This window comes from Scomber japonicus, chromosome 22 (assembly GCF_027409825.1).
Source record: "Scomber japonicus isolate fScoJap1 chromosome 22, fScoJap1.pri, whole genome shotgun sequence".
Taxonomy (NCBI): Eukaryota; Metazoa; Chordata; class Actinopteri; order Scombriformes; family Scombridae; genus Scomber; species Scomber japonicus.
The window spans coordinates 18,899,149-18,924,608 of NC_070599.1; the positions used below are offsets into that span (position 1 = coordinate 18,899,149).

General features: G+C 38.1%; 2 protein-coding genes across 2 annotated transcripts; one reads left to right on the forward strand and one right to left on the reverse strand.

Moving 5' to 3' along the window:
* Positions 1-1,624: 1,624 nt before the first annotated feature.
* On the reverse strand, positions 1,625-6,957 carry LOC128383515 (kelch-like protein 33). The gene is made up of 7 exons (XM_053343126.1): positions 6,871-6,957; positions 6,147-6,642; positions 4,782-5,224; positions 4,006-4,248; positions 3,598-3,848; positions 2,325-2,495; positions 1,625-2,147 (listed from the first exon to the last, which is right to left on the reverse strand). Exons 1-7 carry the CDS (start codon positions 6,955-6,957, stop codon positions 1,625-1,627), a joined length of 2,214 nt encoding a protein of 737 aa, XP_053199101.1.
* A 3,150-nt stretch (positions 6,958-10,107) lies between these two features.
* On the forward strand, positions 10,108-21,451 carry LOC128384341 (solute carrier family 12 member 3-like). The gene is made up of 27 exons (XM_053343897.1): positions 10,108-10,229; positions 10,859-11,019; positions 11,358-11,494; positions 11,640-11,715; positions 12,445-12,540; positions 12,665-12,804; positions 13,104-13,217; positions 13,354-13,465; positions 13,773-13,900; positions 13,984-14,068; positions 14,389-14,546; positions 14,701-14,808; positions 15,271-15,394; positions 15,531-15,632; positions 16,305-16,460; positions 16,712-16,811; positions 17,293-17,404; positions 17,530-17,664; positions 17,758-17,864; positions 18,260-18,342; positions 18,467-18,535; positions 18,810-18,914; positions 19,178-19,289; positions 19,692-19,778; positions 20,248-20,383; positions 20,525-20,592; positions 21,313-21,451. The coding sequence occupies exons 1-27, from the start codon at positions 10,219-10,221 to the stop codon at positions 21,449-21,451; spliced, it is 2,961 nt and encodes a 986-aa protein (XP_053199872.1). The 5' UTR covers positions 10,108-10,218.
* The last annotated feature ends 4,009 nt before the right edge of the window (positions 21,452-25,460 follow it).

Genomic DNA, 25,460 nt, shown 5'->3' on the forward strand with positions numbered 1-25,460 from the left:
ACTAGATAAGAATAAGTATGAACAATTCTTTGAATTATTCTTATCTGGTTCCTGCACTGCTGTAACATGCAAATTTCCCCTGGTGCAGATCAATAAAGCATTTTTTTTATCTTAGTGTATTATCTTGATAAACGCCTATGCAGCATATATTCATTCTGTATTAGATGTCTGTCACTGCAGACAGGATGTGAAGGATGTGCATTGAATAAATAGGACAAAACTGTTGGGCAAAGCATCATTGTGGGTTTTGTGGCCTCGTGTTTGAGTCAAGTAATGAGAAATTATTTCCTTGGAAATTGTTGAGGTTTTGCTCAAACTGTTAGTTGACTTTCAACAAGTGGTTCAAAATATACAACAATTTCTTTCTGAGGTTCTCCCTGTACAAGACATAATACACTCAGTCAGAACACATAAATAAAGCTAAACATAGAAGCAGGAGAGGAATTATTTTTTAAATTATGGTTTCTGGTACTATTTTGAAGGTTTAAGAATTAGCCAGAATACCACTAGTGACATCACAAGGAGATCACCAGATTTAAGAGCACCCTCAGAAGACGTTACACAGGGGAGGGTTAGGTTTAGTGAGAGTGACTAGTGAGTGATACTTCCCATGATGATTAAACTGACCAAGTCAGTGGAGTTTCCCTTTCAGCGCTGTCTGGCACAGTGAGAAAGAGATTTTCTTTGTTGTAGCTGACATTAGGCAGGCATTATATACAATTTAAAGAGCGAGGTGAGAAAAACATGTTAACAAAGCTCACTGGATAGGACATAAACCCTTAGGTCAACAGGAGACTCAAGTGTGAGATTTATCATTAATTGTGTTGGACTTAACAAAGATGAACGATGAAGGGAGACAAAATATTCTAAATTCTTTGAATCTATTCTCCACAGAAAACTTGATTATTTTAATAAGAAGGATCCTCTACTCCACATAGATATTTTTTACTATATAACCTTAAGCAATCAGTGCTGTAAGTACTTTTCTACTTAGTGTTGCCCACACACACCAGAGATGCATGTATGTTAGTCCTCTAGAGAACCACAAAAATATTTTCTTTAATACCACATGTATTATACCTCCACTCACAAGTACTGGCAATACTTATTTTCCATTTTTTATCATTTAAGCGCCAAGCATCATCATTATAGATGTGTATTTTGCACAAATGTGTTAAAAAATATTATACTATGACACTAGTTAGCTCTAGACATTGTGCAAGAAAAATACGTTTCTAATATGATTGGCCAAGAGAATATATTTTAGTTGTGATCATGATTTTAGCAAATAATGCAAGATTTAGGCAATTTGAACAACTCAATAAAATGAACTTTTCCTTGTCATTGGTTATAAAAGCAATGATTTCTGCGCAGCATACACAGTAAATAATAACTACGCCAATAGTTGTGTCCTGTTTTCTGTCACATGTCTAAATACAAAGGACTGTATCTGAGTCTTTGAAGTTACATTGTAGTGTTATCACACCTTCAAAAAAAAATGCCTTCAAACATTTGTTGTCTTTGAGTAAGTGTATTTTAGAGTCCTTTCTGGGTAATTGCATTCATCATGTTCAACTAAAATGACTCAGTAATGGTATGTGGCAAAGTTCATTTGCTTTAGACTTTAATCAGTAAGGTGAAGATGTGGCAGGGAACAAGCTGCCAGATCTGTATATGGATGTGGCATAGCTCCAAGCTTTTCCCAGCACTTCTCCTTGGGGTCATAGCGATGCACCCACTGGGTATCCCTTGCTGTGTCTGCTGAAGACCCTCCTACAACATACAACCGTCCATCAAGTACAGTTGCCCCTGGTGACAGATGAGGCCGAGGCAGGGCGGGGATAGAGGACCAGGAGTCGTGTTTGGGATCATACAGCTCACAGTGGAGTTGGTCTCCAAAGCCCATCCAGAGGGGCTGCAGCCCTCCAGCTACCAGCAACCCCTTCCCCAAGGCTAACATGACATGACCTGCACGTCCTGCTCCGGCAGTCATGTGCGCTCTAGGAGAACAGCCATGGGAAGGGTGGTAGTGCCACATAGAGGGGAGGCAGCACTGATGGGGGTCACAGCCCCCTGAAATGTAGATCTGCCCATCCAGTACAGCTGCAGCGTGGCCACAGACAGGTGTGTCCAGAGAGTGAGCCCGCCTACAGGGGGGAGGAAAGTTAACAGTTGGGTCAGGTTGTCAGAAAAAAAGTTTAGTTTGTATTACCTTCAAAACATCTTATGACTTATCTTACCCTCAAAATTCTCTTTAAGCGACTGTAAAGTGTAAAACCAAGTAACTTGTGTCTGACCATTTTGTTGTGACAGTAACACTATACCTCCAAGTATTTTCCTCAGGACTGTAGTACTCCACAGCATCCAGATATTGCCTGTCGTCACGGTTGCCACCCAGCGCAAACACCTTTCCTTCCAGACACACAGCGGAAAAATAGTCCCTTTGACACAGCATGTCAGGCAGTCGTTCCCATTTACACTGGGTAAGATCAAACCTAAAGAAAGGGATGTATTATTATTTGTTTGTTTCTGATTAGTTTATGTTGGATAACTCCTAATACTAATAATAATAATACCTAAAACTTGATCACAACATTGTATAGCATGTTTTACACAGAGTTGCCTTTGTTGTTGGCTAAACAAGCTGCCTTGTTATACTTATAGACCAGTTATACTTTTATAAATGTAGGACAAATTCATTATTAGGTAATAAATAATTGATGGGTAAGAATATCAAATATCAGGAAAAATAGCATGTTTAAAATGTCAACTTTCATTGTACCTTTTCCAGTTTGTTTTAGTGTAACTGTGGACAGGGAGGCAGTTAGATGTTAGTGATGTGTGATTAATCTCTGCATTTGTTATGGAGTCCAACAGTGCCCCCAAATGTCAAGTATTTAAACTATCCACTGTTCTTCCAAAACATCAACAGACCTGTGAGGCTATTTTTGAATATAGACCATGAAGTGACTGCAGTTTCAGTACTAATGTCACACATGCAGGCATAGTTAGCTATTGACTCAAAACACCTGGGGAACACCAGAATAGCAACACTGGGATGTGTCACACTGAGTAGGCCTTTTTCATGTGAGACATGACGCAGTGGGAAAAGCATTGCCTGCATTGACCTGAAATAGGCAGAAACGAGTCAACAGCATATTGCTTATTTACACATAGAGCAGTTATAAAGCGATATCAACTTTTATTGGGAGTTGTGTTTCTGTCTCCCAGATATGTTTTGGCTCTCTACCGACCCCCAAGGGAAATCTATGGCTATTTCACAACTAAATGCTAACTATGTTTGTTTGCTGTTTGTTGCTGAAAATGGTAGCTCTGGTTAATTGTGATGGATTTTTAATTCTTTTCATTTAAGTTTTGTATATCAATTCACTGATCAATTAGTAGATTAATAAATGTAAAGTACAATTTTATTCTCCTATTATGGTCTCAATGCTGTTCCAATAAAAACACATTCCTGCAAGAAATGTGACATAATTTAATTGTCATACTGTTATTTTTTTTCTCAAATTTAAAAATATTAAACATTTGCCCAGCATAGGTAAATTCCTGGCTTTTATGAATTGCTCCCAACCTTACCTTAAAGCAGATTTGAGGATGTCCAGTGCTCCATAGTACTTGCGTCCTCCCAGGACATACAGTTTGTTTTTAAGGAGGCACACTGAGTGTCTGAATCGCGCCGGTTCAGGGAGTTTGGCCAATGGCTTCCACTCTATGCTTCTAATTAGACCAGGTCCACGGTGGAGCTGGTGAGCGTACCACAATGTCTGGTTGGGAACCCTCCTCATGAATTCCTCATCAACAGAGTCGCCACCGACCAGAACCAGAACCTTTAACAGGGAAGAAGCAGGGACAGGTTGTATTTACTACTGTATATATTTCTATTTCCAATTTGTCTGTATTTTAATGTGTTTTATCAACCTAGAAAATACAATAATACAATGAAACAAAAAAAATGTTAAATTATAAGGTTATGGTTATTAATACATGGTTTGGAGCGCGAGGTTGGCAACGAGGCCCTCTGTAATCCCCCTTTAGGAGGCTTCGAATAACGTCTACTGCTTCTTTGGCCCCAGGGCTTCTGCAGAGGAGGCGACAGCTCAGTGCCTTCTGGAGCTCAGTGTTGCTGAGAAGGGGAAGGCGAACTCGGAGGAGTAAGCCTGGAAGAAGTGGTAGTCTTTCCTTTGGGCTGTCCTCTACCCAGCTCATTACTGCATTGAACACCACAATCTAAGAATGAAGGGAAGAAGGAGAAGAAGAGAAATTTGTGTTAATTTACAAAGGTTCACAGAGCAGAATTGTCATCTTCTTTGTTGACATTCAAGGTTTCAAAATTGGCAGGATAAGACATGGTACTGGTCAAACCTGGTCATCAATTGACAATCTTGTTGATTTATTTTTGCAAAAATTAGTTCAAAATCCCTTTTCTGTCAAATCTACACGTTTATGTCAATTTAATTTCCAAGGCCCTGACTAAAGTGATTAATGCCACAAAAGATCTGTAATATGTAAAAAAAAAAAAAAAAAAAAAGTTCAACATATTTTGTCTGAAAACCTTCAGTAGGCAATGGTATACATACTCACTATGTGACTTCCCATTGAAAGTTGGTTAATTGTTTTTTTCTTTTGTTAATATACAAAACTACGGATAATTGCGGCCTATAAGACCACATACTTGTGACCTGATGGGCTTATTTAATATGTCTTCTTTTTCTTAAAACATTGAGTCTTAATGGTAAAAACAATCAATAAAAAGTATTTACCTCACTCTCTACACACAGTGAGTCCTTCTCAAGCAGCCGGTCCAGAAGGGGACTTGGCACATCCTTGAATTTCTCCCCAGCAGAGATGCACTGAAAGTGGGCTAGGATGTACTCCTCCGCAGCCTGGCCCAACTGGATTAACCCATAGGTCTCAGCCAGGACCAGCACGTCCAAACAAGTGTTTTCATCCATTCTGCCAAGCAGGAAGTCGAGGCACAGAGAGAGTGCCCCCTGCAGCTGGAACTGCAGTAGTGCATCTGTGAGGTCCCAAATCTGCCTCCAGCCAAGTCTGAGCTGACCTGTGTAGATGAAGCTCAGTATGGATTCAATGACCCAGGATGCCACACCCCGCAGGCACACAACATCCTCACTGGATTCTCGTAGCCCTCCACAGAGCAGTGCCCGAAAATAGTCCCCACCTGCTGCTAGCACCACACGGTGTGCTAAGGAAAATGGAGGGAGAATAAAAGAGGGATATACAAGAGAATAAAAGTGTAGAACATTTGAGAAAGGTAGAGGTACAAGCAAGCGGATACAAGACTTGAATGATGAGCTAAAGTGTCTACTGAGCCTTTCTACAGGGCTGATCTACACCACAGATTATGACAGCCCTCTGAAAAATGCATTTACAATTTAATCATCAGCATATCTCTAACTGCAGATGCAATAACACCTTTCTTTGATCTACTTCTGACACAGTCTCTTCCCTGCTTTCGCCATACTGTTGCATAACCGTATGTTTTCTGCACTTGCATCGGCATACTATGAGTCAGCATGTGTCATAGGGTAAGAATAGTACATTCAGCTTGTCTTTAAAAAAATGTAGTGTAACTTTGACTAAAGGAGTGACTCTCTGTTCATAACTAGTTATTTTCACCTCCTGACTAACGGCTGATAGCAACACCTTTATGACCTCATAAAAATATAGAAATGTACAAAGTCTCTAACGTAGGTAGAAGTTCATGAGAGGTTTATGTGGTGCTGTACACCAAATCTTTTTTAATTTGGTGCTAGCTTGTCCAATAATTCATCATGGAGTGCATTCAGCAACATGGGTTAGTGATGAACATCTGAAGGAGACGTTTGTCTTTAAATAGACAGATTTTTTGTTGATGATTTACTGATGGATTACTTTGGAGAGGGGTTTTTTTTGCTCTTGAAATTAGAATCAGGTGAGATTTAGAAGTTACAGGTGCCATTACAGGTAAACTTAATGCAACTTAATGACCATTGTTTGAGGTATTATTTTGGAAAAATCAAAATAGGATGAATGGCTGTAGAAAAAACAAAACACTGGACCAACAAATAATGTTCTCATTGCCTCCCTAAAGGACCTAGGTTGTGACATCACACCTGTTGCCTTACCTGGGTATTTCTCTCCACTCTCTGCTTGTATAGTGACATCACATCCTACTCCTCTTTCCCACAAGTCCCTGATGACAGCCAGACTCTTCTCTATTTCTGTGGCTGCAGAGGTCACAACCTTTGACATGCATTTCCTCCTCAGGCGCTCCATCTCTAGGCATTTGCAAGCATTCAACACTTCCTCCATTATCTCGCTTTTACCGAAGTCCATGGCCACATCTCCGCAGTATGCAAAGTCCAGAACAGCTCTTAACCCTACTGCAGTCAAACAATGTGCTTTTTCATCCACTTCAAACACAGTTTTTTGTTTTAAACAGAAAAATGCCTCTGGGGTATGACTGGCAGATGCCAGCACAAGTCTGTGAGCTTGGAAGGAGTTGGTTTGGAAGGGAAAAGTGCAATCTATGAGCAGGCCTTCCTTCCAAAGGCTCTGTAGACAATTGAAGAGAGACTCGGAGTGTGAGGGGAGTGTGTAAGAGAGGAGATCTGGGTCCTCCTTTTGGAGAGAGAAGGAGGGATAATGCCTCAGTTCTGTGTCTTTATCACATTTTTGGTTTAGGAAGAGAGCCCCTGGTCTTCCTTTTCCACCAGGACCTGAATCTTTTCTTTTTCCCAACCTTCCTTCTTCACTTCCACCCTCTCTGTCTACGCCTCTTTCTCTCCTAATTCCTGAAACTCCTTCTCTTTCCTGACATTTGTCTCCAGTCTTTGTTGCTCTGCCTACTGTCTCAGGGCTCTGAATCCTCCTGTTGTGAACAGAAACGCCTGTCACCTGGCCCACCTGCTTGTCCTTATGCGGATGTCCAGACATTTCCTGTCAAGGTGAATTGTACCAAGAACCGAGGAACAGAGTAGGAGCGATGAGTAAGATGAGGAAAGCACAGGGACAGTAGGGAGGAACAGTATGAATACTGTGTTTTTGGAAATGTCATACACTGTAGTCATTGCACGTATTTACTATCAGACACACTACTTTCCCTCGTGACAATTGTGGTGTCTCTTATGCTTTCTAAACTTGACCTCACCCACAAAATGTACTGAAAACAATGTTGTGAGCAACACTCCCAAGTTTACAGAAGGTTACAAGCATGTCAGTCACTGTTTAGCAATGCCTAAATATTGCTCTCCTGTGCATTGTTTGTGTGCATCTCCCTGTACTCCACAGAGGTCAATATATGACAAACTATTACTAATTTTTAAATTATGAATCTCTGAAGCCCCCACTATATCATCATCAGCAGAACACAATCTTTTAAGCTAGCTATTGTAAGAGGAGTCTTCACTTTATTATAAATGGTTAATATCTCATTTTAGTACAAGACACTGCTTAGACACCTACCTTGTCGTTTGTTCTATCAGTGTGGGTGTAACAAGCGACTTTGACCAGGACACAATGGCATTGTGATCATGTGGGGTGCAGGAGGCAATGGAGCAGGTTTAATTATAGCTGGGTGCTGGCACTATTAGGAATACACTGCAAGAAGTTAAAACCTTTAAGAAATCAGGCAGTATGGAGACTAAAAAGTCTGTTTTCATTAACCAAGAGGGATTATTCGTAACTGTTGGATTTTTTCAAAGCAAATTTTTAAATTAAAATTACATTTTGTTATTAAAGGTGTGTTCAGTTTGAAGCTTGAATTTAAGGTATTCTGTTTTCAAAAAGTACTTAAGCAAGTTAAGAACAAAGGAATTTCACCCACCAGACTGGCGGATGCTTTTGTTATTTATGGACATAACTTTTATAATTTAAAGGCATAAAAACATCCTACATTCAAATTCATATTTTTTATAGTGTGTGAGTGGAAACATCAACAATGACACAAGCTTTCTAGACACAGTACAAGCATATTTAGCTATATGTGGTAACATACTGTACAATAGTTTCTGTCATGTATTCAAAGGTGTAAAAGGTGTGTGTGTCTGTGTAAATGAGTGTGCAAATATGAATATAAGAAGCCAAATTCTGCTTCTATTGTGCCCTCGCTCTCTGTTGGGTATTGTTTAGACATCCCATCATGTTTAAAAAAGACAATTATTAGCTATTTTTTGAATAGACATTGATTGACATTGTTCCATCTCTTTGGAGTTGGCAAAGGTAAGAAATAAAAGTAGAAGAGTGGGCCTTATACTATTTTTTAGTGTGTGAGGACAAGTTCTTTTTAAGGCACAATAATAATTTAGAAGGAATTTTGTAATGCTAGAATAAATAATATATCCTTGCATAAATAATGAGTAAAGACCCAAAAACATTTCAGAATGACATTTACTCCAAGAGTTGAAGACTTAAAGAGGGAAATATTTTATTTTGTGTTAGATTATATTAATGAGGAATTTTGCCGCCTTCTGAGAATCATAGAAAAATCAAGGGTATGTAGTACTTTAAGTTTACAGTTATATACGTGTAACTTGTCCTTTTTCCATAATACCTTCTTGTTCTTCAGTTTACTCCAAACTCTGCTGAAACATTATCCATCCTTCTCTATCATCTAGAGAAGCATAGCTACCAGAAATCAGATAAACAGAACATAAAATGGTATAAGTTGGAGAAAATATTGACAAAATATAGTTATGGTTCACTATTTCATATTTGTGATAGATATGAAAATGATAATCATGTAAAGTTGGTTTCATTTAGTACCACCACAAAGATGTTTCAAGGTTTGTTTCAAGAACAAAAGATATCATCATGATTGAATGATCTTCTTTATTTCAACATTATTGTCAATTCTATTTGAAGAATTTCTGTTGGAACTAAAATGGCAAATTATATGTCATTTTTCTCAGTGTAGATAAGGTGTGTGTGTGTGTGTGTGTTTGAATGAGGGGGAGGTAAGAATGGATATGAGAAAAATGGGAGGGGATTTCACCTACCTCATTGAAGGTATAAATTACAACAAGAGTCACACTGTGAAATGAAAGAAGAGACATTTTTCATCTGTTGATAATTGTTCATCTGGAAAGCAATTGTGTAAGTACTTAAGACTTATTTCTGCTTTTAAAATACCTAGATATTAAAATTGAAACATTTTTTATATGTCAGAATGATTAGAATTTTTATGATGTGGATAATGGTTGATTAATGTGTTTTTGCTGTGAGATCTAAAAGTGTATCACTGTTAAAACTTATAACTATCAATGCTTATCATTTATCAGTGTTGAATCAGTAAGTCAAAGGAGATTTATTTTTAACAGAAATTAAATGTTTACCAGCTGTAATGGATTCACATGTGTATAATGGAAGACATTTACAGTATATTTAAAGCTGTCCTGGTCTCTTTTTAGATTATCATTCAAATTTCAGTATGTGATGTGAGAAGTGTTGTTAGTACAAACCCACAGACAATTATCACCTGACTTTTCAGGTGGAGCGTTTTAGACTCCATTAACTATCTGTTTTGCTTTTCCAACTCACATGTTTGGTTCAGTCTCACTGCTCTCATCAGCCTTGTTTCTAGGCTTGGCAGGCAGCTTTTTCCTCAGATGAACTCACTCTAAGATAACCACACAACACTTCCTTCAGGAGTTGGTGGACAGCAAAATACAATATTAATGCAGCATTACGTATACCTTTTGGGTAGAACTAAACAAATTACCAACAACAACTAACCAATACATTTCACTTGTGTTAGGTCAAGGGACTGAGGGTCACACTTTGGTGTCCAAGAGAGACCAAGTCCATTGAGTAGCAGCTGTAGCCTTATCAGCTGATTAATAAATCATCACTATCTCTTAAATTAATTGATTATTTCTAGGAACTACTGACAATCATTTACATATCAGATTTACATATCAGATAAGATTACTCATAAATTGTCTGAGAGAGAAAAACATTGTTAATATAAGCAAACTTATTAAGCCCTAATTTTTCCACACTGTTATACAGGAATCAATAAAACTTGCCATGGGGCAGCTTACATCCAAGCGTACTGGTTTGGCCCATGGTGCTCTCCCTCATGTCCACTTCTCCACCAATGAGGAAGCACCTACCAGGTATACTTCACATCATTTTGATGGCAGCAGCCCACAACAAGATGGTAACCTCCAAATTCCTCCAACCATTGTTGTCTCGGACATGGATTCAAGGTTTGTATTTTCCCTTTCTAAAACAGATTTTTACAGACTTTAATCTTCTGAATATGGTCTACTTTCCCAATTTTAAAAAGCAGATCTATCCTTTATTTAATCTTTAGGTATCAGTCAAACTTATAGGTTATTTTACAGTGCCCCTCAAAGGTGCAATATGTAAGAATTATGTAAGAGTTTTAGCTCACAACATTCAAAAATTAACTAAAATGATCAACAAAATCTGAAGAAATAATAAAATTAGACCTTCCCCAACTTTCTCAGTTGTCTATAACAACCTGTGGACTGGTAAAGGACTTGGGATGGTTTTGCAAGGAATGCATGTGAACTATATTGTGATATTGTGGTTTTCGCTCGTTATTGTTAGTTCCACTGCTCATTCACACTGAAGAAATGCAATGTGAGCACGAGCAACACAATGCTGCCTGCAATTCACATAATGGCCACCAATGTTGTTAATGAGGAATTTCTGATTCTTACATTGCACCTTTAACCCCCAACAGAAATGCCATGTTGAATTTGATTAGGCAGTAGATGACGACACGTTGGTAGATTTTTAAGCATTATTCATGCTTGTTTTGTTCTTTTTATTTTAATTAACCCTTGTGCTTGGGCCTCCTTTCCAACAGTGCGTCAGAGTGTCAGGGCTCACGGATGGAAGTGCGGAGATCTTCCTTCTACAGCACTTTAGACCTTGTGCCACAGCTGGAGCACTATGATAGTACACTGCCTCACAAGCAGGCGAAAAGCCGACCTTCTCTGGTGGTCCTCCGTAGGGCATTTGAGGTAAGTTTCTCATGTATGGGAACCACACCTCAAAGGGTAAATGTTGGGTTGGAGCAGGCAGTCAGTGTTAAGGTTAAGGTTAGAAAGTTAAAGTTAATCTTGTGAGAGTTTTGCAAATCATATCTGCAGCTACAACCATATCAAAACACACATTATTATTAAAATATTATTATATACATCACTGTAAAATATAGGTACTTCAGAAACATTTAAATTAAACTGTACATTTCTTAAAACAGCAGTGAATATGAAGGGTAAAAATGTGTTTAAAAGTTACTACACAAGCTATTATGTTTATGTTTCCTTTTTTGTAAAAATGTTTTTTTCCTCAGGAGGTGGAAGCTGGTATGGAGGTAGAAAACACCGCTACAGACTCAGACGTTAGTGGTCTACCAGTCACAGACAGCGTAAGTGAAGAATCACAAGCTGCACCGAATAAGAAAGCTCCTGTGAGATTCGGCTGGGTGACTGGAGTCATGGTGAGTGAAGGTTGTGTTCGTACAAGTGCAACATGAAGACAATAGCATACCCTGCTTATTTTATGATATAAAACAATCTTCCAAACGTCACAACAAACATCAGTTACTGAGCTGTTTTTCTATTTGTATCTTTTTTTTGTCATAGGTTCGATGCATGCTCAATATTTGGGGAGTCATCTTGTTTCTCCGCTTTTCTTGGATTACTTCTCAGGCAGGCATCTGTGAGTTATCCCTTTATTCATCCCTCCATTCATTCAGTTCCTTCCATCCCTCTGTTTAATTAGCTTTAAAGCTCCACTCTCATGGTCTTTTCTAGGACATTTTCATTACACATTACACTACATATGATGAATAGTGTGTCTAGATTTAGAGCTTATCTTTGTGCTGAGAAAAGGAAAAGAAAAAGATAATTCTTTGAAAAATATAGTGGGTTCAATGCCAAAACAATTTGTACCTTAACTGAGTATCAAAAGCTGATTCAAGGTTGAAATACTTGCTTTGTATAGAGCATAGTGCATTTAGCCTGCAACATATAACCATTACCCTTGTTTTCTCTGTATTAACTTTTTTTCTCTCACTAAACTTGCTATAGCCAACAGATGGTACAATAGAGGATTCCAAAATATTGATTTGAGGGGTTTTTTGTTTGTTTTTTTGGGGAGGAAATTGGTTTAAAAAAAACATATTAAAGACATACCAAAGCATCCTAAAAAAATGACCTGAATGGCACCTTGAAGAACCAAAGAATGAGTTGTATACAGTAAATGAGTCCTGGGGATTAAAGGCATAGCTTTTTACACATGTTTGATGCATACGTTTAAGTCTGTGCCAGTGCCTTATATGGGAAGTAAAAGAGCACCAAGCAATCTAAATGTACCAGATGAGTGAATTCATTCTGAGTCAAGCATAACAAATACATAAATAACGAAAAACGTATTGTCTCTTCTAAGTGTTGACCTGTGTAATTATCCTGATGTCTGTGACGGTGACCTCAGTGACTGCGCTCTCCATCTCTGCCATCGCCACCAACGGGAGGGTGTCCTCAGGTCAGTCATGGATGGCTACAATGATGTATTGCTTTTAAGTGGTATGAAAATGTAAGGAAGATAAAGGCAATCCTGGAATTTCATGATCCAAAAGTTGTCATTTTCTGTGTCTAATAATCTTCAGGTGGGGCCTATTTCATGATCTCCCGCTCACTGGGTCCTGAGATTGGTGGGCCAATTGGGATGGTATTCTCCTTCGCCAATGCATTAGCCTGTGCCCTCAACACTGCTGGCTTTGCAGAGGTTGTCTGTGATCTACTTAAGGTAATTATTAAGCTTGAATATTCTTAAAATAAATATTTGCAGATGCATGAGGAGGCTATATTTCCTGTTTGTTATGTTTTCAGTTAATTATTTAAGCTCTTTACCAAGGTTTGGTTTTGTAAAGATTTTTCATTCAAGGAAGAATTGGACTACATAAAAAAGCAGTGTAAAGGCATATATTAATATAACTGTTAAATATACATTTTGCCAGTGCTTTAAAAACCAAGGGACTTTTTCAGCCTCATCACGATGTCATGCAGTTAAGCACTATGTTTGGTTTCCTTTATATTTGATTAAAGCAAGAGTTTGGCATAAGCATGGTGGATGACATCAACGACCTCCGTATAGTGGGTGTGATCACAGTGACTATACTTCTACTCATTTCACTGGCTGGGATGGAGTGGGAGTCCAAGGTGAGCACATGTCAAAACATTTCACTTCATATGCTGTAATGGCCCAAAAAAAATCTCTTTATCTCTCGCTAACTTTTTCGTTTCATAATTTGTTTTTCCATTTTGTCACCTCTCTCAATTTGTCTCTGTCTCTTAGGCCCAGATTTTGTTTTTTATGGTTCTCATGGTCACATTTTCCAACTACTTGGTGGGTACAGTGATCCCTCCCAGTCCAGAGAAACAGTCCATGGGCATCTTTGGATACCACAGTGAGTTTAAGCTTCTCAGCACAAAAAATGCCATTGATAGGCCACTGTAGTTGTGTAATTACAGAAATAGTTCATTATCATTTATTTGGAATTTTAAAAACATAAAAATGTGCTGACAATCAGTTTTTTTAATGACAAGGCATTTAACCATTTACCAGATACCCTCATTTTTGTGCCCAAGACATAACCCTGGTCTCATTTGAAAGATACATCTTTAAGTTGTACAAACAAAAAGTGATTGTTTTATCATTAGTATATTTTACATTTATCAGAGGATAGACAGAAGTTTGTTGTTGTCCATCACCAGGTGAGATCTTCATAGCAAACTTGAAACCAGACTGGAGAGATGGAGAGAACTTTTCCAGGATGTTTGCCATTTTCTTCCCCTCTGCCATCGGCATCCTGTCTGGAGCCAACATCTCTGGAGATCTCAAAGTATGATGAGAAAGAAGGCAAGAGAAAGTTCTTTCACAGCTGGGAATTACATAGATGTTGACTTGATGCATTTCATTTTGCAGGACCCTGCTACTGCCATCCCCAAAGGCACCCTCATGGCCATTTTCTGGACTACAGTCAGCTATCTAGTTATTGCTGTAACTGTCGGTAAGCTACTTTTTAAATGTATTCGCTTTTGATTTGGTTAAGTTAAATGTAGTCTGAGAAGAGAGATAGAAGGTAGGTGGCCTAAGGATTTGTCATTCATATAAATGGTAGGTTTGTCAGCGTATTGTATGAGTGTTAGACATTTGGTGGGCTTGAAATACGCAGAAGAAGAAATGAGTCAGACTTGGTGATATCAACATTTCATAACTTCGTAAAGTACAAGGACAGGGAATCAATTACAAATATTTAAAAAGCTGTTTCTTTGTTGAACTAGTCTGAAATATCATCATGATAATATTTGCATTGTCGTTCTCCTCCAGGTTCATGTGTAGTGCGTGATGCCTCTGGTAACATCACTGACATTCTGACTGGAAACATCACTGAGGGCTGTGTGGGTCTGGGATGTAACCTGGAGTGGAACTTCACAGAGTGCATCCAGTCACAGACATGTGATTATGGTCTGGCCAATGATATAAAGGTACTTTTCAAACCAGCCTCCTTGTTTAGTAAAAAAAACAACAACCTTACACTGGGTTAGTAGAATGAGCCAGTTTCCCCCCTAGAGTTCATAAGCCTATGTTCATAATCTTTATATGAATTATAACATTCCTAATGACGGCTTTTCCAACCAGGTACTGGGCCGAATTTCAGGTTTCTACCACCTCATCACTGCTGGTGTCTTTGCAGCCAGCTTGTCATCTGCTCTTGGTTTCCTCGTATCCGCCCCTAAAGTCTTTCAGGTGAGAAACCAAAGCTGCACCCCAATTAAGATACTTGATACATTTGTCTAAATTGGTCTTTCATTAACAAAAATGTACAATTCTGTAAGAAAAAGCAACAAATTGAACTGTTGATAAGAGAGTTGAGAGCAAACTACTTTTGATCATTAGACACTTGTGATGAATATAGACATAACAGAGATTTTAAGGTTTCAGCTGGACTCTTGTCAAGCATACAGTATATTATTTTTTACAACAAGACGAAACAACAGTTGATTCAAACAAATACACAAAACCATCTACAACAGCTCTGTCATTTCTTCTGTAGTTTCAGTCACCACTCAAAATGGCAGAAATTGAAAAACAAAACCTCACCAAAGTAAAGAGACGGGACATTATGAAGCATTTAATCCAATAAAGTGTGTTGAAATAAAATAAGGTGTATATGTTTTAAAAACTGATATGTTCTGCCTTATCTGTCAGTGTCTGTGCAGAGACAACATATACCCCTACATTGGATTCTTTGCAAAGGGTTATGGGAAAAATGATGAGCCACTCCGGGCCTATCTTCTCTGCTACATCATTGCTGTTGCCTTCATTCTGATTGGTGGGTGTGGTATCACCCTGTTTTACGATTAGATTATGCATTTATGGTATATGCATTTTTGTTGTAATGATTAACATATTTTTTTCATCTGTGGATGTGTGTTGTGTTTTTTGTTTTGTCTTCTGTATCATTACAGGTAAGCTGAACACCATCGCTATCTTGATCTCCAACTTCTTCCTGTGTTCTTATAGCCTCATCAACTTCAGCTGCTTTTATGCTTCCATCACCAACTCACCTGGCAAGTTACTTGCTGACACACTACACTACACTCCCCCAAAACAAGAAATCAAAAATATTTAATTATCATATTTTTGAATTTGTGTGTGTGCATGTGTCCTTTTGTGTCTATAGTTAATCTCACATAGGTCACTGGACCCATCAGCCTCATGTCTTTTGTGGAAATGTATGATTGTATGGTCAAGGACCTCTCATAGTTATACTACTATACTATTGATTGTTCTGTCTTATACCGCCATTGACTGCTGACTCCTTGCTCCTCTTACCTGGTCAGTAGGGGCCGCAATTGGTCAGCATGCCAAATTATGTTACATTGAGAGCAGGTTGTGTTGTGAATTCCAATAAATATTAATACAACTCCTCCTGGGCCTTTTTTAAAGCTTATACTTTTGTCTTGCAGTCCTTGCCATTTTACAATATCCAATATGACTAGCAAAAAGCTTTTATGGCAATCAGCAAGGCTAAAAACAAAGCTTACCTTGTCTTTTGCAGGCCACATTTTGGCCTTTTTCATGGAATACAGAACTGACATCCATAGAAAAAGGCACAATACAAGATGAATAGAACCCTGTTGTCAATATGTACACCACCGTCATCTTGATTGATCAACACTATACTGAGTGCACTAGTTTGTTGTTAAGTCTAACTCTCCTCTAACTGCTGCGCCCATTAGGTTGGAGGCCATCGTTTCACTATTACAATAAATGGACAGCGTTGTTCGCAGCAGTGATCTCTGTGGTGCTGATGTTCCTGTTTAGCTGGGAGGCCGCTCTCGGCACCTTCTGTATCATCTTCTTCCTGTTTGGATATGTCAACTACAACAAACCGAGTGAGTTAATTCCGTCCCTCGCCCCCCCAATCAGCTGTGTTCTCATTAGGCTAGATGCAAGAATAGAGTAAGTCAAAATTTCATGATTTTTTTTTTCTACCTTTTGTATCTTTTGTGTGTGTGTGTGTGTGTGTGTGTGTGTGTGTGTGTGTCTGTGTGTCTGTGTGTCTGTGTGTGTGTGTGTGTGTGTGTGTGTGTGTGTGTCTGTGTGTGTGTGTGTGTGTGTGTGCGTGTGTGCGTGAAATCCACAGAGGTAAACTGGGGATCATCAGTACAAGCCGGCACATACAACATGGCTTTGTCATACTCTGTCTCTCTCTCTGGTGTGGAGGATCATGTCAAGAACTTTAGGTGAGAGTCCAAATATCCCCACAATGTGTTGCATTAAAAGACATCAAATTACAGTACAGTATTTTTGTGCGGGAATTTTTGTTAAGTTTGTTATCCTTGTGAGTCCAAATACTCATGAATGTTATTTGCAGTAATGCTGTATTAAATCCACAAAATATTAGAATATGGCCTTTTCCTTAACAACGGCCAATGTTTGTTAGGGCACTGTAGTCTCAGCACTTACTGTAACAATAGTGGTGAAAATCACCAGATAAGCAGGTGCTTTTATTCTAATGTCAGTTTGCTTTTCTGTATTTGTGTGTGTATGTGTGTGTCAACAACCACACACTGCTGACTTTCTCAGTATTGCTTCATGTTCTCATTTGAAAGCCTTGAGGATGACATCATTCACTTTTGATTACTTAACACGTTTACATTTTTTCTTTTAGGAGTGGCTAGGACTTGTGTGTTCCCTGATATGTCATCTGTCTTGTCTTACCAGACCCCAGTGTCTTGTCCTGACTGGGCCTCCAAATCAACGACCAGCCCTGGTGGACTTTGTTGGCTCCTTCACCAAGCATATAAGCCTCATGATTTGTGGAGACATAATCATGGTCAGTCATTCAGTGTTAACAGCTTTGTTCTAAAAGGAGACAATTTAGATTTTAACTTTTTTAAAAGGAGAGACTTTTCCTTGTGTTAATGAAACCATATAATTTAGAATTTCTGCCTCCTCCAGGAGCAGGACAGCCACAGTCAGCTGCCAGATGCCACCGATCGGTTAGTGAAGTGGATGAACAAAAGGAAGGTGCGCTCGTTTTATACTCCTTTCACTGCAGACAGCCTCAGAGTTGGAGCTCGACACTTGTTGCAGGTAAACATCCTTTAGTTGAGAAATAAATAAAAAAATAACTGCAACTTTAATTATACAAAGCTAAAAACAAAATATATATATATTTTATTCAAGGCGTCTGGTCTTGGCAAACTGAAGCCCAACACCCTGGTCCTGGGCTTCAAGGCGAACTGGAGGGAAAGTTCGCCTGAGAGTATTGAAGATTACATCAACACCATCTAGTAAGTGCAGTCATAGCACGTTCATTTTAAGGGGATAGTAGAGCTTCACTGCATAAAAGTTTGGTTGAAAGATTGCTCTCAATAGGGTAAATTTTGCAAAATTATGAATGTGAGCGGTTTCCAATCACAAATTAAAATGATCTAGTAGCAGATACGGATTTGGAGGTGGTGGGTTAGATGGATGGTTAGATCTTAAAGTGGCACAGCACTATGACACAATGTTACATAATGCTTCCCCAGTGGAAAGGTTGTTATAAATGTGGCAAAAAGGTAATAATAAGAGAGATGATCATTTAAAGAACTTGCTTATAACCAGCACTTGTCTGGAACCTTCTTTTCAAGACTTACATCTCAACTTATAACTAATCTTATTCTGTTGCTATTCTTCTCTCTAGTGACACTTTTGACTCCAACCACTGTTTGTGCATCTTGAGGATGATGGATGGGCTAGATATTTCTGATCAGTTTGATTTTGAAGGTTAGTGGTCCATATGTTTTGATTTATACAATCATTAAACAACAAAAAGTAAATAATGACAATATACATTATAGCAAATAACTATTCAATATGTTTGGTAAGGAATGTAATGTGTGTCCTCCAGTGAACCAGGGCTTTGAGCCTGATGAGTCTGTGGAAAATAGCGACCAGCAGTCTTCTGAGAGGGAATCAGGTGAGCACTTACTGTAATACTCACACACACATTTAATTAACATGTTTCTGAGGTCCCTTTATCGACTTAAACCCATAAACCAGATCCACGATGAGCATTTAAAGCATAGTGCGAAGACAGGACACATGTATAACTTTTTATGTCTTATGTCCATTATTTTCTTATACTTGAACACTGAAGAGTACATTAACACGTCTTCCCTTAATAAAAAGATTTATTTCCCACCTGCTCACTTACTTAAACAAGTTACATACCCCAGCTGTTTCTGTTACAGGTGATGGCACATTTGATAAAGGCAGCATTGATCAGATCAACACAGTGTTTCAGAACGACCAGATAAAGAAGACCATTGATGTCTACTGGATAGCTGATGATGGAGGTGAGTACATTTCTGACGATTAAAAAAAGAGCTTTATTATTTTAATTGATGCCCTTTATTACAATAATGGCCAACTGACACAAGAGGGATTTGGTAAAGTGGTGTCATCATTCCCTCAACTCCTCATGGGGAGAGTTTTTTCACCTTCAACTGTCAGCCATGTCCTCTTTTAGTTTGAAGAGAGGAAAGTCTTCACCCATCCCAACCTGAGACACAGATACTCCTCATTTTTAGCTGCAGTGTTTCTGTTCTTCTCATTTGAGGTCTGACACTGCTGGTGCCTTACCTGCTCACCAGGAGGAAACATTGGCATCGCAGTAAGGTCAGGGTCTTCATCGTAGGTGACGAACACAACATGGAGGAACGACGCAATGAGTATGATTCGACTCTATTACTTTCTGGGAGAAATGTTTGTATTGTATTGTCAAAATTAGCATTTGCCAAATGAATTATTCATTTTTAAAAATGACTCATTTATTTGAACTTTTGTATGATTTGACCTCCCTTTCTTTTCTTTTGTTTAAATGTCCTGTCTTACAAAAAATAATAACTAATTCATTTGGAGTTGTCTTTTTTTAACCATAGTCTTTGTTTGTCTATATATTTTTGTCTTATTCCCTCATGCACATTAATTGTCTTGTATTATGGATTATTAAGTGGGAAAAAATACTTACATTGCTGTATATAGCAGGATGCATTGTCAGTACACTCTAATCGTCTCTAAGTATATAAATATGGAAACTAATGTACTAAGATGTTGATTGTTGTTTGTTTTAGGATGATTGGCCTGCTGAGGAGGTTTCGTCTGGACTTTAATGATGTTATCGTTATGACGGACAGTGAGAAGCATCCACAGCCCAAAAAGTACGTCCAGGAAACCTTAGCTTTCACATTCAAAGTCACACTGAATGTTGAAGAATAAGGCTGGAAGGATTCAGTCTAGATAAATATATGGTACAGTATGATAATAGGATGTTATTTTCACTGCCTTGCACAAACCCTAATTTTAAATGCTTTAATTCTGAAGCAACACATTGGACAAAAACAACCCCCCACCCCCCATAATGTTTCTACACAAAAAATCCCATTATCAGAATGATAAAAGATGTTATAATTACAAAAATAAATCTAAACATGTTGAGTTTTATATGACCTTCCACAGACAGCCACTGGAGTGTCAATGAAATTCATGTTTTTAAGACATTTAAAATGAAGCTATTGTTTTAAGAATGCTTACTCTTAGTGTTTGTAGTTTCTGTAGATTTAATATGTGTTTGTGTCTTTCCTCTTCAGCTCACTCACTTCTGTTCTTTGTGTTTTTTCTGCCTCTCAGTCTAAGCAGGTTTGTGGACAGTGTTGCCCCCTTCAGGCTATATGATGAACAACAGGAAGGCGTCTTGGTTCAAGAAGTGAAACAAAAAACCCCATGGAAAATAAGTGACAAAGAGTTTGAGGCCTTCAAACCTAAGGTGTGTGTGTGTGTGTGTGTGTGTAAAAACAGTATACACATCCACTAGATGTCTCTCCGTATAATGTTATACGCATGTCCGTTCCCTTTATGCCAGCAAATTGTGACTTTTAAGTCATTTTTTTCTTTTATGTCTTTATAGTCTGAGAGAAAAGTGAGACTGAATGAAATCATCCGGAGAAATTCACAGAATGCTGCTCTGGTGCTTGTGTGAGTACTGTTTATGTTATCAATTCAGTTTAAGACATGAAAAGTAGATGAAAGTATTAGAGCAACCATTATCAGAATTACGACAAATTAAGCATTTTCTTTTGACTTCCTAAAAATGTTGATAAGTAAGACCATCATGTCCTCCCTTTCACTTTCTATCTTAAAATGTTGACATCAAACTTGTGGAAGCTTTTTTCTTCATTTCTTCCTCATTTTGTGCACGGGGGCTTTGTCACATTTACATAGAAATGGGTTTTCTTAAAACTGTTCCCACAAAGTTGGAACCATACTATTGTCTAAATGACCATGTGCTGTATGCTGTAGTACCATTACAACTAAGGGGGCAAACCTTGTATTATAATGATAATTTACCCAAAAATATTATTTTACTCAAGCATCCTTGTACACTTCTAGTCTTGGTTCTGTCCTAGATATAATATAAGTACACCAGTGTACAGTATTTAGGCCTTTCTGTAGTATCAGAAGATAAACAAACCAAACAATGGCTGATGTCCACATGGCTACAAAATTATATGCAAACCACACTGCCTATTTCCATGGCAGCATGATTCAGATAACAGAAAAAGATGGGAGAGATTAGTTCTATTTCAGCATGAACTAATTTGATTTGTGTAATACTTTACATATTTCAAGTACAAGCAGGGTTTGCTCTAGTTTTCCAGTGTTAGTATATTCATGTAAATGTTGTGGTTTTTCCAGGAGCCTTCCAGTGCCACGCAGTGACTGCCCCAGTGCTCTGTATATGGCCTGGCTGGATACACTGACGTCTGGCCTTCACTGCCCTGCGGTGCTCATACGAGGAAATCAGCAAAACGTCCTGACGTTCTACTGCCAGTGAATCCTCTCAAGTTAACACAATGCCCTATAGGGAAGAAAAATAAGAGGAAACCCGTCACACAAACTCAATAATGACACTTTTCCACTACACAGTTCCAGCACTACTCGGCTCGACTCGGTTCGGCACGGTTCCAGGAACGACCTTTTCCATTACAAAAAGGTAACTACTCAACGTGGGCGGGGTTGTCCTAGCACGACTCCGCAAAACTGCCGTGACTTCGTTTTATACGTGACACAAACACATAAACAATGGCGGACATGGAGGCAGTGGTGTACTTGCTGCTGTATGTGGCTTTCTGTCACACACAAAGCAAGAAAATTGAGCTGTATGGCTGTTACGCTGTTGTTGGTATTTAAAAATGGCGGGTTTCATTCTTGTGTGGGACGGCTCAACTCTTCTGACCAATCAGTGGCCGGCAGTCTGTTGACGTCACATTTAGTATCGGCTCGGCTCGCTTGGAACCTCAGCAGAGCAGGTGATAAAAAAGGAGCAGGTACCAGGTACTATCCCTAGTGGAAACGCAAAAAAACCCGAGTCGCGTCGAGTCGTGCTGGAACTGTGTAGTGGAAAAGCGCCATAAGTGAAATAAGTGTTATTTTTTGTTTGTTTGTTTTTTTAAATGGATAAAGACCGCCCTTTCAGATCAGGCCTTTATTAAGTTTACACAACAGGAGTACTTGTAAATCAGCTCATGACGCTCACTAGCAGTCCACCCGATGGTAAAGGAAGAACCTTGCCAAAGCTGCTTAGCTGGACCTGCACCTGCAACAGAAAGTGAAACACCCACGAGCTAAAAGATTGAGTTTAATTCAGTTGTAAAAGTAGTCAGAGATGCACGGTGGTCATTCACAGATTCAACCGTCACAACAGCCAATAAATGGGTACAGTTGCAGTGGTCTTTGGCATATATTCTCTAGGTCTCCACTGGAGGGATGAACATATTTTTTCCAAAACATATTTCCTGATGTTGGAATCCGATTTGGCTGAGAACAGGTGTGAGTGTGTATATATGTAATGAATTTAAACATAGTAACACAAAACTTGGTGATGACATCAAACTAGTGCCATTTTCTTTGTTTTAGATATGTAAGTTAACCTTTACTGCACTTTGACTCACAATCCTCAGATCACACTGTAGATCCGGCTGTATTTGAAAATGGTTGTAGCCAGGTGTGACGTCACCCTTTGGTTTGCACTGGAGATGATTTAAAGCATTTTAACTGTTGGAGGGAAAATATTTATAACATTTAATACAGTTAATTCTTGTGTATTTCCTCAATCTGAGAGAAGCTATTAAAATCATTGTATTTGGTTAACTGCATGCTAAAATATCAGTTTAACAAAGCAAAGATGCAGCAGAGTCTACTTCTGCTCATTCTGGTTAAGTGGATCATTTTGTAGAAAGATGAATGCAGTAAAATGTGTAATTATCATCTGGGTGTTGATGATATAAATTTAGTTTTTATGATCAGTTGATTTTATTTTTCCTCTAATACCACTCGTACCATTGTTTGTCTTGTAATATTACTTTGCTGTTAATAAAGTTGAAGGAACAAAAGTCTATCAAAGGATTGAGCGGCACCTCCTTTGAGTCCTGGATTTAGTTTTTATAATATGATGAGCAAATATTTGTATATGATTATAAAAAAAACACATTTCACAACAATCACATTATGAACATAACTGACAATAATTTACACCTTTATTGACAATTGTGGTAGAAAACCTTTCTTAACACTATAGATGATGTAGATGTATCAAAAAAAAAGTTGCAAATGATATGTCTAATAAATGCAATATAAGCACTCATGTTGCATAATTAAACTATACTGAATTATTCAAAATTGACAATAATAAAGTCTGAACATTAATTTGGTTATGAGTAGTACATCATTTCAACATGGAATATAATATTCATAAAAGAAACAACAGTATGAATTTTACAAGGTTTTTTTTTAAATTAAAACAATAAACAAGTCTTATTATTGCTCTAAATGTACTCCAGTATAACTATCTGCTGTATTCCTATTTATTTTAACTAAGAAATAACATGACATGTTTACAGTTGCAGAAGGTCACATTACATTTTTGTAGTCTTCCATTCATAATTAAAACTTTGATCTTTTTGAAATCATATTTTCATATGCCTCACATCGGAAAAAGCAAAAATCCACTGAATGTTGAGTATTTACTTGAATCATCAGTGATGCCTCGACCACTCCAAAGACGAACATTGATCATGTCCGCAGCTTGCAGCTGCAGTATGGCACTGTTAGAGCCAGAGGTGGAGTGTGATCTACTATAATCAGACCATGACACCATGCGATGTCCATTTCGGTACAAACTGCCACCACTAGATCCATCCCCTCCCCACCAGTAAGATGTGAAGCTGAAATAATAGACTCCTGGCACTGGTGCAGTGAAATAACCTGCATCAAACAACAATTTAGTATATTTATAATAAAAATGTACATGATTTCAAATTATATACATAGCAAAAATTATTTGGTTGTGTTTGGAAAGCAAAACACATTAAAAGCTTATTTTATGTATTTCACAGAGGAGTTTGAAGAACTTTATAACACCATTCATTCAGTTCTCTTTAACTTCTGAGACCAGAAGACACTTCCATGGGTGGTTTGTTCAGGAGGAGACGAGGTAAAAGAGAAAACATGAGATTGAAGATTGAACACTGACCTGTGATTGAACTGTAGGCGTTTCCAATGTTTGACACAACATTGTGGTACACCAAAGAGTGAAGACTATTTCCAGCATTAATGGTACCATCTACCACAGGATTGGTAACAGAAAAAGCCACCGGAGTCTGTGCTGGGAGGTATGATTATATATAACAGTATTATTCATTTTTCACTTTCCAAATATAATATCAGAGTTTCATGAAGAATCACTGGGTGAAAATGGGACAAAACAATATCAATACTGTAATTTATATTAAAGCATGCCTATGCTGCTCAAGCTGATCTGTGCTTGTCTCATAATTTTGCACATTAAGGTTTTATTATTGTAAAAAAACATATTTAAAATAGTGTATTTTATTACCTCGATCCATCGCTCTGAGGCTGTTAAGTTCAGCCAGCTGCTTCTCAGTGGCCTCCAGCCTCTCTCTTAAAGCCTCCATCTCTGTCCTTAATATGTTGATGGGTGATTCAGAGATTTCCTGGCTTGTTGTTGTGTTCAATGTCGAAATAGCTAACACTTCTTGCACTTGCTTGAAATTCTGGTTGTCATCATTCTCTGCCTGCTCTTCTTCTATCTGCTCAGCTAGTGTCTCATTCTTGTTGCTTTCAGCCTGGCCATCAGATAGACCAGCAAGCAGGCACACCAGTAAAATCACTGATAGTTTCGCCATTCTCAACTTTGAAGGTATTTGGATTTGGCTTCCTTGACAAGTGGTCGACGGTGGGCAGAAACATATTTATAAGCAAGTCCAGGTTAATTATTAACATTTATGGTTGTATGTAATCCAGAGATATACTGATAAAATACACAGAACATTGAACTCATTGACGATTTTGACCTTATTTACTGAGTTTCAATTATTATTAGTAATCAATTAATTGATTTTGATAACTAAGGAAGACCACAACAGTCACAAAATACAGCAACAATAAAAGATTTCATTATTCAATTGCAAAAAGGAGTTTTCGAATCAATTTATTTTTCCTTTAACACTACTGTGTTTTCTCTTGTGATATTACTTTGCTGTCCTGGATTTAGTTCTTATAATATGATGGTCATAGTGAGGTGTGGCATCACCCAGTGGTTTGCATTGGAGCCAGTTTGTAGTGTGGATGTATATTTGAAAGAAAAAAACACACATTACACAATCATGGTCACAATTTTAACATCATTTACACCTTTATTGACAATTTTAGGAGTAGAAAATCTGTCTTAACACTGCAGATGATCAAAATGGTTGTAATTATATGACTAATAAATGCAATATACAGTAAGCACTCATGGTGCATAATTGTTGAATTATTAAAAA